Source organism: Pipistrellus kuhlii, unplaced genomic scaffold (assembly GCF_014108245.1).
Source record: "Pipistrellus kuhlii isolate mPipKuh1 unplaced genomic scaffold, mPipKuh1.p scaffold_m20_p_39, whole genome shotgun sequence".
In the NCBI taxonomy this organism is placed as follows: domain Eukaryota; kingdom Metazoa; phylum Chordata; class Mammalia; order Chiroptera; family Vespertilionidae; genus Pipistrellus; species Pipistrellus kuhlii.
Window position 1 is genome coordinate 1,028,919 of NW_023425539.1, and position 14,048 is coordinate 1,042,966.

The following is a 14,048-nucleotide window of genomic DNA, read 5'->3' on the forward strand; positions in this document are numbered from 1 at the left end:
TAGAGAAGGTATAACACAGCAGACTTCAAATAATTTGAGACCAGTCATGTAGAAGCATAAATTAGAGTGTGTTTTTTGTTGTTTTTTTATGTGGCCTGGAGAGAGGACAGAATTAGAAGCACTGGGAGGCAGATATGGGTTTAAAAGGGACCGGCGTTTTTATCAATTTAGAAAAGTGTAAAAACGGAATGGGTTCCCTAGTAGGAAGTGAGCCCCCTTGTAGATTCAAGACAGTAGCAGACCTTTCATACAGCAGGGGGAACATTTGTTAGGTAATAATAAAAGTTACCTATTTGTTTCTCATTAAGTAGTGGTGGTTTTAAAAGCTTCCTCGGGACACTGGCAGTGTCCTTTTCCACCTGAAATAGTCAAGAAAAGGTTGGGTCACTGGGGGATGATACTGAGGTTCCGTTGTGGCTCTGAATGATCAGTAACTCTGTGGCGTGTTAGTATTACCGGTGTTGAGGGCAGCTGTGAGGTCAGAGAAGATGAAGGAAGTGTGGGACTAACCCATCGATGCTGAAAGGACCGCTGTGCATTTGGAAGAGGCGAGTGTCAGGTTACTGCAGAATCTCTCTAGACTGAAAATTCGGTGAAATCAAGATCCGCCTTGTTTCTCTCTTGTGTGCCTAGAATGTCTAACAGTCCATGACACATTTTAGAGCCTTAGGGAAAATGTGTGGGCGGGAGGGGAGTGAGGTGGCTTTTTATCAAACTTAAAGGAAGATAAGGGAATGAGTTGATTGCACAAAGGTGAAGTCACTGTAGGTTAAGGAAATAATCTGTTAAGTCTCGAGGTGCAAAGGGGAGCAAATGGCATGCAAGGGAATATCGAACAGGTAGCCTGGGGCCTGGAGTTGAGAATTGGGAAATAATAGCAAGAAGTGAGAGTGGTAATATACAAGTGGGGAGGGCTGGGTGGGTGCTAGAGAGCTTGCCCAGATCACGGAAAGCGTTGAGAAAAGTTGGAGTTCAACCTTGTAGCAAGGCTAAGCCCAAGGGAATTCCCCATCTGACTTCCTCAGGACCCTTCTGTGTAAAAGGGATAAAGGAGGCTGTGCCAGGTCTCTACAAGGAGCTTCTCTTCCCTCAGGCTTCCTCTTCCTTTTCCCTTGAGAGAAGAGGAATGAGACTTCTGCCCTCCTGAGTGCTTTAGGTAATGCAAGGGTGTGGGTGAGGAGCTATTTCTCTTTTGATACTGGGGGGCTTTGAGGTGACACCTCTGTCACGTTCCCCCCCAGTGGAGCACAGGACTTTGCTTTGTTCTCTACTGGAATCCTCAGGGCCTAGAAGGTGTCTAATGCACACAGTAGGCACTTTGTAAATTTTGTTTAATTGAACGTTGACTAAATGTGTTGAATGCTGCCAGTGTCTCAGAAAGGGCATATCACACACACACACACACAAATAAATAAAACCAGAAACAAATCTGGTGAAGAAACCTAAACAGAAGTCTAAGGGGTGGTCTCCTGATCTTGCCTGTCCAGAAGGCAAATAAGAATGTGGCTCAGAGCAACTAGAGCCCAGGAAATAGTGCTCCTGGCCCAAAACTAACTGGCAGTATGGAAACAGACTGCATTGGATATTTGCAAACTGAGACAGATGCAAGGGCTTTCATCCCCAGGGGCTGAGCTCGTAGCCTCCCCTGCTGGTTCAGTGAGTGAGGGCCCAGCGCCTGTGTTCCAGGTTTCAGACCAGCTGAAGCCAGCCAGACCTGACAGGCTTGTGTTGGCAGTGCCAGTATCCGCCCCTAACCCTGCCAATTTGGGTGGCTGCTCTCAGAGCACTCTGCTGGGGAAGCAGATTGGACTGCAGCCTGTCCAATCCACTGCTGCCTATAGTTTGCTCTCTGTGACGCGCTCTCTGTTAAGAATTCACCTTGCTCGCACAGCCAGAGCTCAGCGCTCTAGGAGAGAGTAGTTTCTTTTTGTGAGGAACAGTTTAAGAAGAGCAAGCTGTACTCTGCCCAGGAGAACCCAGCCTCCTATCTGGCTTTGTTCAGAAGGTCCAAGCTCAGAAAATACAGGTGGGTAGAAAATGCCTCACTGGGAATTTTTCTCATCATTTCTCTTGTATTGAGAGGCCTGGAACAAGGATGCAGCAGGGTCTTGTTTAAGGAGGATACTATTAATAAAGACTAAGACACACACATACCCCAGTATGAAGGGACCAGGTGGGCAAGGCAATTGTGATGTTCGCTACAGGGTTTTATTTCTGGTGTGTGCATTGCTGGCGTGTTTGTCCTAAAGCCCAGACCCTTAGGGCCTCTAGAGTCCTATAAAACACATACATGCCTCTCTGGTTAAGTCCAGGAATTTTTTGGGAGAATTAGGAAGAGCGACAACTAAGAGACCTGGGTCCTCCCTCCACCAATGGCCTGCCCAGCAGCCTGGATCCAACACCTTAGCTCTGAATAAAATAATTCAGCAGCTTCAACATGCAGGTGAGCATTCGGGGCCTCTCCCCTCAGCCCTAGGCTGTGTGCCAGCCCCAGGCTTCCTTCCTTACCTCTGAGTCTGGTTTCCACACAGCTCAGTGGTGTTAGGCAGAGTGCCCCTCCTGCCTCTGAACAGAGTGACGCAGCAAGAAAAAAAAGAAAATAACAGCACTTATTTATTGAGCACCTTGCTAACTATTTGCTATGCATTATCTCTTTTGAACCTCACAAACAACTTGAGCAACAGAGGCTCAGAGACTTTGAGTAACTTATCTAAGGAAACACAGCTAGTAAGTGGCAGTTAAGGTTTGATCTCAGGTTCAAGTTTCATAGCCTGACTATGAAGCCCAGCTCCCTGTATTGCTTCAACTTGCCTCTTCCAGAATGGACCTGTGTTTCCCACTGTACTTACCTTCTCACTGCTGATGTGTACTCCACAACTCCTCTGTTCTCCCAACTCTTTCCAGTGTGAACATAATCTCCCTCTCAGTAGCCAAGTACCTGTACTTTTTGGAATCTTCAATAAAACTATTGGTCTATTCTCTCCCCCCACTGCCAGTTCTTCCCATCCAACCATTTGCCAGTTCCCGAGTTCCTCTTTCTAGGAAGCAAGGCAGGATATGGGTGGCCTGAGCAGGCTGCAAAGCGCTCTGAACAGGCATCTGTCTGTACATTGCCAGCTGATTTGTAATGGCCCGCATAGCCTCTGCTAAGAAGGAAACACAGCTGTTGGGATCAGACACATGGAATGGTGTGACAACTACAGGTTGGCCAGTGATGTTAGCATTTCATCTTGTGACCCACTGACCCCTCAGTTAGCCCAGACCAACTATAGAACTAGGGAGGGCTGGGTCTAGAGATGAGGATCAAAAGGGACTGAGGGAGAGACTTATGCTTAATTGTCTTGCATAGAAATGAGGTCCTGCTATAGCAGGGATAGGGAAAGCGTGAAATGCTGATTGAGCTGGCCCCCTTGGACAGTATGCCCAGGGGTTGTCAGGATATGCATCTGGCACAAGTACCCATGTCTTCTCTCCCTCTGATCCCTTTGTCATTTGGCCCCTGCATTGGTTCTTCCTTTCTCTGCCCTTCTAACCCTCTCTCAATTCCATTCTACTTCAGGGAGACTGGCTGCCAATGTCTGTCTCTCTGTAGTAAATGTAACAGAGTGATTGTTCATCCTTGTGGCCAGCTTTCCCCCTGCCCCTGGAGTCTGCTTCCCACCTGGAAGCCCCCCCCCCCCCCCCCCCAGGAATGTGAATAAAGCATTTCCTCTGTCTTCCCAGCTCCAGAGGATTCCCTGGAACTGAACTGTAATTGGCAGGCCTCTACTTAGGCTGACCCACCCTTGGCCACTACAGAATTGTCCTACCTGCCCTTTTGTCTCCTGTGAGAGTGACTTGTGCACAACTAGAGGTTCCCAGTTTGTGAAAACACTTTAATCTGAGTTTATTTTCTTGTAGCCAATAATGTAGGCTTGACTCATTGAAGATGATAATTAACCCATTGCAAATGGACCTCAAAAACCAGCCAAACAGCTTGTATTTTACCAGCCTTGGTTGTGGATTTGTAGGCTATTTTAAGGTTTCTTAATAATCTCAGCAAGACTTCACTTTCCTCTCTGCATCTTATTTGCTCTAAGGATATTCTGTAAAATTAACAAGCTATAAAGTTTGATTGAAGGGTTCAACAAATGTGAGAATAATTGACTGCATTTAGAGAAACAAGAAAAACAACCTGTAAATTTGAGTTTGTAGGGAAAAACCCGTGTGATTTTTCTCTTTAACCAGAGGAGCAATAGCAAGCAGGACTTTCTAAGAAAAGAAAAGAAAAAAAAATAGAACTGGCTGATAATGCAGATTTAAATTCTGATTCCGTCCAAATCAAAAGCTCAGAAAAAGAAGTTTTGAAAAGTCTAACCATCCACTATGATGCTCATGCCTTCCAGGACGTCTGTATGGAGAAAACGGGGACCCAACAGAGTTAAAAGAGCTCTCGTTCCCTGGAGTCTGCATCCATGGGAGCCTGGTTCCACTCTCTGACCTGCCTCCTGTTCCCTTGCTAGGCCAGGGGTGGTGGGAGGTGTCCTCCCTTTCCCATGATGCTCTGAGGTGTGTGTGTTAAATCTTACAACTCAGACTACAGCAGACTCTGGTGCCTGCTGCTCAGTTCCTTTTCTCGCTCAGTTCCTTTTCTCTCTCTTGCCCTCCTGTCTTCCATAAGACAGCTTAGATCTCTCTCTCTCTCTCTCTCTCTCTCTCTCTCGATCTCGATCTCTATCTCGATCTCTCTCTCGATCTCGATCTCCCTGTTTCTACCTGGGCATCTCTGCCCAAGCTGGGCATGTCCTCTGCTGAGTGGCTGTGGAGAGTCACCAGTTCTCATAGAACTCCATTCTTGGCTTATCTGTCATTCCCTCAGGTTCCCAAGATCAGTAACTCAGTCTGCCTTCCCTCTTCTCTCTTGACCTAGAAGTTTCTTCCTTCTTCTCTCAAGACCTAACCTTCCTCTTAACTCCAGCCTCCACCTACCCCCGTGCATGCTAACATTCTGTCTTTCTAAGGAACTGAGCCTGGGACTGGCCAGGCTCCTGTACCGCCTTGCCGCATCTCACTTTCAGTTTTCCTTTCTGCTTGGTTCTTTGCGTGTGGACCCGATCGGGTGATAACTGAAGCCCTGAAGCTAGAGGTTTCAGTTCCCACTGATGGGACACGCTGCCTCGATGGTCCTCAGAAGGAAAAGGGGCTTTCTCTGGGTGCCTTACTTTCAGCTTTTCCCTGTCCTGAAGCCCCTGTTTTCTTTCCAAAGCTGACTAGAGTGATTTATGTAAGACATTCTGTCCATTAATTCTAGAGTTCCTAATAATCTCTGCAGTGAGTCTCCCTCCAGAAGGACCACGACTGCCATTGAGAAGGTACAGGGTCCCAGGTTTCCTGGGATACTTGTTAGCCAGCAGCCCTTTTCCCCACCTCTAGCCCCAGTCCAGCACAGCCTGTTAACAGCCCACGAAGGAACACCATGCTGCCCAGCTCTCTCCCCTCTAGAGAATCCAGAGTTTGCCCAGAGCTACAATGTACATACCATTTACATTCTCTGTTTTTCATTGATACAGGATGGAAAAATATACTCATGAAAAGAGCTGCTGTGGGGATTATGTCATACATTTCATCTGGACTCCTTCCTCTCCAAGCAGGGAGCCTCGCTTTAACCCCTCTCCTACCAGGAAGCCTCCTGGGCCAGCCAGAGATTATCTTGGAGTTGCCTCTTTGTGGGTGGTTTGAAGGGCTTCTTCCATCATGATATCTCTTATTAACCAAATTTAAACTTTTGTCCCCCAGATTCAAGTGCTGGAGGCTTTGTCTAGGAGAACGTTCCCATCAATCTGTGAAGCTCTAGGGCCAAGAGAACTGGGTCCTCACTCCTCTAGGCACATTTCTCCTACCATGAAGCAGAATGCTTTAGCTGGCAGACTAGCAAGCTAGAGACAGAAGGCTTCTCGGTGCCCCTGGGCAAGCCCTAGTCTTTGTGCCTCTCAGATCCCCATTTACTGAATAGCTAGAACGCCATATCTTACACCCACAGTGCACTCTGGAAAGACGAGGAGGCTGTACAATCTTAGCTGGTCCCCTGCTAGCTGGATCGCAAAGGAACAGGGACCCTCTTCTAAAAGGTTGGGTGACTTTTCTTTCTCCAGACAGGATAGAGTCCTTTTCAGGCCTCTGAGCACCAGCTCAGAGACCCCACTGGATCAAAGCCCCTTTGAGGGTCAGCCAAGAGTGCCCTTGCCTTTGGGGAGGGACGAGTGGCCCTGGTAAACAAACCCTCAGGGGAAACCAGGTGCTTCTAGAGTGAAAATGAAAAAGGGACTGTTGGGACGGGGGCGTTCCATTTTGCTGTTGAGTCTGTGAATGACAGTTCCCAGTGATCCTCTAAGGATGTGTGCGGGCAGGCTCAGGATGTCTGCATCTCTAGGTCCCGCTGTGCCCTGGAAATCCCCATCTCCAGGAATCCACATCCACCCATGGTCTTTCTCCCTCTTGGCCAGGAATTGCACACTTCCTGAGCCACTCAGAATGCCACCCAGCCTGTGTTCTAACAGCGGGAATTTTCCTGCCCTCCTGTCGGCACACACGCACGGGCACACTCTCCTCTTCTGGGTAGATTTCTGCTGCAGGTTGCAGGAGTGCCAGCATAACCTCTCACCGTCCAGGTGATGCTAAGGACCCTGGCAAGCTTCTTCTCTGTCCCCCTCCCACCTCTAAACCCCCACCTCCTCGCCATTCAGCAGTTGCAGCCTCATACTGAAAAGGAAAGTCCTGGGCCCATTACATAATTCTCCATAGTGCAAGCAGTAGCTGGGGCATAAGGTCAGAGGTCATAGTGGGGTCAGGTGGCTGACACACACTGTAACGACAAGGTGGTTAAAATTAGACCACAGAGAGGAAACTGGCAGTCTTGTGGAAATGCAGAAGTTTCCTCTGCAAGTGTGAGGCTGGGGATTCAGGGAGGCCACTGTGCGTGCTGCCTGCCAGGCTATTACTCATTTCAGCTCTGTTCTTTAATGCCTTTTAGCCCCTGCTTCTGTATTTCTAGCCTTCTTCATCACATGTTTGAATGCACGCGATGGAATCCATGGTTACCTGCCCTGGTCCAAGGAGAGCTTCCTTCCTCCTTAAAGAGATGTAAGCCCAGGACTAGGCACACCAAGCTCAAGACAGCTATTCTTTCCAAAGCCTTACCTGGATAGCTGAGCACCTTTTAGGTTAGTCTCGGGTGGAGGTAGTTGAAGTGTATAGCCTGGGATTCAGGCCCATAGTGATTCCAGGACCAATGGTGAGGGTGAGCAGGGAGAGTAGCATGTTTTGCTAGGAAAGGAGGTAGAGGAGGGAGTCACGTAGCACCTGTGATAGAGTGATGCTTGTTTCCACAGTGTCCAGACAACAGGGATCATGCCTGCCTCGTGGCTCCTTATGGTACTCAACCGAGTTTCTCTGTGTTTGTTCGTGGTTACTGTGAGCTTCCTGTGTGCCCCACTCCCTGGCGAAGGGAGCTTAGGAGATGTAGTCTTTGCCACCAGAGGGGTTATTTTCAAGTGAAGGAGTAACAAATGCACCTGTATAACAGTGAGCAAACAATCAAAGACAGACTCCAAGTTCATACTTTACTGTGTGATTCAGACATAGACTTCCCTTTCGTGTTGTGGTGTGGGAAAGCTTTGAGGGGGCAGGGGACACTCAGTATGGGCTAGAATCAGTGATGATGAGAACGGGCTGCCACCCTGTGGCATGTCTGACCACTGAAGTGTGTTCCCCTGAGTGGATTGGCCTTCACCAGCATCTGAGCTTCAGATCAAGTGGGACCCCTCCTCTACCATGGTGAATGCCCTTTCATATGGAGGAGAGGACCCCCGAGGCCAGAGATGGAGAAAAGGGCAGGAGGGAGTGCAAGCAAAGCAGATGGGTGTGCAGGTGAGGCCACCATGTGTGTGTGGTCTCACAGGAGAAGGACTCCAGACAAGGTGACTATGGAGACTTATCTGAGACATGAATTTGATGATTGCTCAATATGTTGAATTTCATTTCAGCTAAATCAGCCCAGCTTCTCTGACAGCACTGGCTTATGTGCTGATGTGGCCACATGGGAGCAGGATGGCGTGAACCCTGGAGGAGCAGAGCTTTGGTGAACACCCCCACCTGCTTTGCCTGTCTCCCTCTGACAACAATTTCCTGCCTGAGCCCAGTCTCTGAGTATGAGAAGCTCTTAGGTGGGGCAGAACCCGCCAGGGGAAGCCCAAAATGATCTGGCTGAAATGAAACAGCCAAGAAAGCCCTCATCATTCATTTTGCACTCAGCTGAAAGCTCTCCGTTTGGGAGTCTGGTGAGAGGGGAGCTTGGAGAAGAATGGAGAGTGGCTGGGCGGGGTACAGAAAGTTGTGTTCTGTGAAAGCCAGTGGTTGGCATTCCACCCTTCTATCAATTAGATACCAAACTTTAAAGAATTTAGTCTTTTTTATTATCAGGAGGCAGGAGGGAGGCACAACCCCAGAGGATACCTGTCATCGATTCTGGGGTTGTCTGCTACCCTCAAGATGACCTAAGGAGAGACAGTAATGATCTTTTCCCCGTACGTCTTGCTCCCCGTGTCACACCGCACACTGGTTTGTCTCCTTGGCCAGCAACGTTGACACATTTCTCATGTGCTCCGCAGCCAACAGTGTCTCCTCATCTTCATCTTCCTTTTCAGAAAAGGCTGTTTTTCTTCTCTCCCTTTTGCCCTGTAGGTTATTGCAGCCGACTGCAAAAGGGTCACAGTGCTGAAGTATTTTCTGGAAGCCCTTTGTGGACAAGAAGAGCCTCTGCTGGCATTCAAGGGTGGAAAATATGTGTCAGTGGCACCCGTCCCAGACACCATGGGAAAGGAAATGGGAAGCCAAGAGGGAAAACAACTGGAAGATGAGGTACTATGCGGGAAGAGCCCGCTGTGGCAGAGGGAAGGCTCCCCTTCCTCCCCCTCCAGCCCTGCTCTGCCCATGGCTTCTACCCCTGGTTATTTATAACCACCCGGAGCAGCAGTGTCAATGTTAACGTGACCAGCCAACTTCTCAAGAGTGCACTCTGCTGGTGCCCCTTCCTGCCAGTCCCACCCCAATGCCTCCATCTCTGCTACGAGTTCCAGATGCTTCTTTTTAATGTTGCATTGGAGAAGGGAGGGAAAGAAAGAGTTTAATAATGTGCAGCTCCGGAGGCTTAGGAAAGGGAGTGGAGGGGGGTGTTAGAGTTCAGGCTGAGGATCAAGTTTATAGATGTGTGGAGCTCGGCGCAGCACAAGCCTGAACTCCAGCCTCTAGCACACATACAGGAAGAGCTGACATTGCTGGCCCCGTGTGGAAAATCACCCCTCCCCCGGCTACCCTCCCTCTCGCGTTCCCTCCCTCCCTCCCTCCCTCCCTCTTGCACATCCTGATGTGATTAAGGAATTCTCTTGTTTGTTTGCCCTTGGTTGTTCCTGTAGCCCTTGCTTCACTCTAAACCGTGTGCACTCGCCCTAGTGTGAGCATGCGTGAGCCTGTGTCCCTACCCCTGCTAAACCTCACTGGCAGTGCCCTGCCATGTATGTATGTGTCTTTCTGGGGGTGGTTGATGCCGTGGGTCTGTCGGTCCTGGGCTTGTGTGTCAGTTTAAGTTGAACACTGCTTCCAGCTTCCCCGCCGTCTGTGGGTTCTGAGTAAATGTGAGTGTGCAGCGGTGTTGGCGCATGTGTGTGTTTAATATCACTGCCAGCTGCCCTGCTGTGTGTCTGGGTGTGGGTAACTCTGTCTGGGTGTGTGTGCACACAGCTCACTTTTGCCTGATGGTTGATTCTTACCTTCTTTTTACCCCACAGTGTTAAAGACAGAGGGGACTTAGGTGGGAAGGAACGTGGGACTTAAGGAAGGGGACGGAAGCAATTCCAGCCAGAGGCCAGGTCACCCGCAGGCCAGCACAGTCATTTGGCCCACAAGAGTCTCAAGCGCCTGGTGGAGCAGGGTGGGGTGCAGGGATGAAATCAGCAACAGGCCAGGGAAGCCAGATGTCAGCTGGAAGCTGTCGTGTGTGATCTGAAACAGTGATAGAGTGGCCACCTTTGGTTCAGTCTTCAGAGCAGCAAAGTCTTGGACTGGCTTCATTAAAATAGCTGGAGAACCCCACCCCACCCCTGATGATACAGGCTCAGCTTCCAGGACAGAGGAGGTTCCAGGGATAAAGCTGAGCCCACGATTCCAGACTCCCCAGATGAAACCTGGGCAGGGAATAATGGGAAAGAATGAGCTGTCAGCATGGGAGGAGACAGTGGGGTTGCTAAAGCCATCGGGGTGTCCAGGCTTCAGGCAGGACAGAGCAGTGCCACCCAGGCCCTGGGTACTGTGTAGGGAAGCATGGGTGGAACAGTGCTCAGTCAGTTATCTCACCCACACCGGCAGGCTGAGGCAGTGTGGAAGGTCAGCAAGGCTAGTTCTCCAGGACTGCCGTAAGAGCTGTCCCTGGCCAGTGGAGCCTGCGGTGCCAAATCACGTTAGGCAAGCGAGGCCCAGAGAGAGGGGGTGAGCCACAGTTCTTTCTCTCCTGCGGGGAACAGTCCAGTTCTCTGGCCCCAGACCTTGGCGGTGCCCCCACTCTCCTTCAGATCTTATTAACCAGACAAGGGTTGTGACCCATGCCACGCTGCCCACTTCTTCCTTTTCCCACGGGCCTTCTGGGTTCCGTGTATGTTAGTGGCCCCTGGGAAACCCTGCTTACCCAGGTCTGTGTAATTTCATAACCCTGAACTTCCTCGTTTGCTGTGAGAGCTGAGCAAACCTCAGACGAGCCTTGCTGACCCTCCTTTGACCTCAGTCAAGCTCACTCAGAGCCCCACGATAACCCAGTGTATCCTGATCAGAGCAGGCAGAGGCCACGTTCCCTCATGGGCCAGTCAGGCATCCTATTCCCACTCACTCCAGTCCAGGTTAACCCATGAACAAGGAAGTAAATACGTAGCTTACTTCCTCCTTCCCAGAGTTTCTCTGGAAGTGCACCATGTGACACTATAGCCTGTGGGTTGTCAGATGAGTGCAGACAGCACGCAGACCCCTGAGACCTCTTAGGATAGTGGCAGTTCTGGCCCCATCCTGATATCTCATCTGTGCTCAGACTACAAGCCTGAGTCACTTAAGCTGATTGGGAGAGAAGAGGTAGATACTTCTTCAGGCATAATTCTTTTCTTTTTTAATATATTTTATTGATTTTTTACAGAGAGCAAGGGAGAGGGATAGAGAGTTAGAAACATCAATGAGAGAGAAACATCGATCAGCTGCCTCCTGCACACCTCCTACTGGGGATGTGCCCGCAACCAAGGTACATGCCCTTGACCAGAATCGAACCCGGGACCCTTCAGTCCGCAGGCCGACGCTCTACCACTGAGCCAAACCGGTTTCAGCTTCAGGCATAATTCTTTTTATTTTTTATTTTTATTTAATATATTTTATTGATTTTGTACAGAGAGGAAGGGAGAGAGATAGAGAGTTAGAAACATCGATGAGAGAGAGTCATCGATCAGCTGCCTCTTGCACACCCCCCACTGGGGATATGCCCACAACCACGGCACATGCCCTTGACCGGAATCGAACCCGTGTCGCTTTAGTCCCCAAGCCGACGCTCTATCCATTGAGTCAAACCTGTCCCAGCTTCAGGCATAATTCTTCACGAAGATAACAAAGTCTAGTTCCTTAGGGATGCTACCGAAACACCTGTCTTTCCACCCTAGACTCTGCGGCCCCACACACTTTACCAACCACTTTCAGCCAAGACTCCACTGGAGTAGAGAGCAGGGTGTACTGCACAGGGTGTACTGCACAGGTCCTCAGCGAGGCTATGGGAGACCTGGGGAGGCCGAGCCACTCCGGGATGGACCTGGGATCACCATCCAGATTAGGCCCTGCCCCTGTGCTGGTTGGTATTCTTAGTAAGAGCACAGACTTTGGAGTTGGACTCACTGGAGTCCCTGCTATGTCACTTACTAGCTTTGTGACCTCGAGCAAATTGTTTAACTCTAAACCTCAGCTTGTTCATTTATAAAATAGGGATTATAATAGCATCTATTTCTCAGGCCATTGTGAGACTTTAATGAGTAAATACATGAAAAGCAGCCCTGTCCTTGGCCAATGCTAAGCTCTCAGTAAATGGTAGCCATTATTGTCATACCGGTAATCATTGTCATCATTATCATCGAGTTAGAAACACAGGAATCTCCTCCTACTAAATCACTCCCTATTACCCTTGCTAACCCTGTCCCTCAAAGGAAGCTTCTTGGGCAGCTGCATGTTCTCTACTGACCAAGGCCAAAAGTGAGAGAGAGGAATGGAGCCGGGGACCACCCGGGAGCAGTGGCTTCTGAGAGCTGAAGCTGCAAGCAGGGAGGTGCCATCCCTGGGGAAGTCTCCACCAGCCTGCAGGAGACTCTTAAGCTAGCAGCTATCTCCCTGCCTGCCCGAGCTCCGGGAGGGCAGCTGAGCAAGGTCATGTCATGTGAATTCCTATAAGGAAGCCCAGCCCTGACACCACCAGGCTGTGGTCTTAAATAGAAACCGGGGCAAGGTCTGCTGAGCTACAGCATCTGCTCCCTGACGCCGTCTGGGGCAAGGGAGCTTCCATGTCTAACTCCCAGCTGTTGGCCAGAATTGATTCCTATCAGATTATTAGCATGAATTAGATTTAAATTGGGTGGTTAACATTCTCTGTTGTTTTCCCCTTTGGTGATTTCAAAATGAAAATAGACCTAAATTGCCAAAACCGGTTTGGCTCAGTGGTAGAACGTCGGTCTGCGGACTGAGGGGTCCCAGGTTCGATTCCGGTCAGGGGCATGTACGTTGGTTGTGGGCACATCCGGTGTGCAGGAGGCAGCTGGTTGATGTTTCTCTCTCATCGACGTTTCTAGCTTTCTATCTCTCCCCCTTCCTCTCTGTAAAAAAATCAATAAAATATATTAAAAAAAAGAAAATAGACCTAAATTTTGACTTCATGAGTGTGGGCAAAGGAGAATGAAGAGCTGTGAGTAGAAGCATGAAAGTTGTCTGTGAGAGTGACTGATCATGTGACAGGGTCTCTGACTCTGGCATTCAGAAAGAGTCCTAGAGCACAAAAGGGAGCAACTGGTGGGGGAGGGAGTAACTTTACCACTGACACCTGGGGACCCTTTGTAAGAAATGCTTTAGACCACATGTGTCAAACACAAGGCCCGCGGGCCAAATCCGTCCTGCCAGGCCTTGCAATGTGGCCCGCACTGCGCTGTCATCACTGCACTCCGCTGCGTTTCCATCACAATGACAGTTTATGACTGTTCAGTAAACCATTCGGCCCGCGATTTAGGCTGGATTTTAGATTTTGGCCCCTTCTCTGATTGAGTTCGACACCCCTACTTTAGACCATGGAGCGGGGGTGTGGGAAGGATAGAAAAGTGGGTCTGGTAAGTGTCATGGGCTCACAGTATCCTCTCTCTCCTGGCCTGTTTCGCCACCCAAAGGAGGAGGATGTGGTGATTGAAGACTTTGAAGAAGATTCAGAGGCTGAAGGCAGCGGGGGCGAGGATGACATCAAGGAGCTTCGGGCCAAGAAGCTGGCCCTGGCCAGGAAGATAGCCGAGCAGCAGCGTCGCCAAGAAAAGATCCAGGTGGGGCCTGCATGGGGGGTGGCTCCCCTCAGGGGCATGAGGGGATGTGAGTACAGAGCTGGGGTAAGAAGGATCGTCTCGGGAAGAGGCTCACGTGTCTGGTTCCAACCTGTTTTCTTCTTCTGTCACTAAGTTCTAGTAGCACATTTGGTGCCAGGAGGCTCCCTCCTCCTGGGATCTAAGTTGTGAAGTTCCCCTTGAACCTTATCCGTTCGCTCCCAGAGAGGCCAGGGACTCTCTGTTGAGAACACCTGTTCTCAGGGGGAAGAAGGTCATGGCCACGGTCTGCTTATCTGGATTCCCAGTGTGAGGCCAAGCCCCTCTGCAGACCTCTAAACCTTCCCAGAGAGAAACTGCTTGATTGCCACACAAGGATTCTTCCACCATCAGCCCTCTGTGGACCCATACCTCCACTTCCAGCAAGTT

General features: G+C 49.9%; 1 protein-coding gene across 8 annotated transcripts in view; it reads left to right on the plus strand.

The window, feature by feature from the left end:
- The window catches only part of SMG6 (SMG6 nonsense mediated mRNA decay factor), a 220,618-nt gene that overhangs the window by 186,430 nt on the left and 20,140 nt on the right, over nt 1-14,048 (plus strand). For 7 of the 8 annotated variants that reach the window (XM_036408514.2, XM_045570989.1, XM_045570992.1 and 4 more), the window contains 2 exons: nt 8,719-8,895; nt 13,476-13,622. In XM_036408514.2, the coding sequence (XP_036264407.1) occupies nt 8,719-8,895; nt 13,476-13,622 (324 nt within the window). The remainder of the gene's footprint in view (nt 1-8,718; nt 8,896-13,475; nt 13,623-14,048) is intronic. The other variant, XM_045570988.1, reaches the window with a different exon arrangement.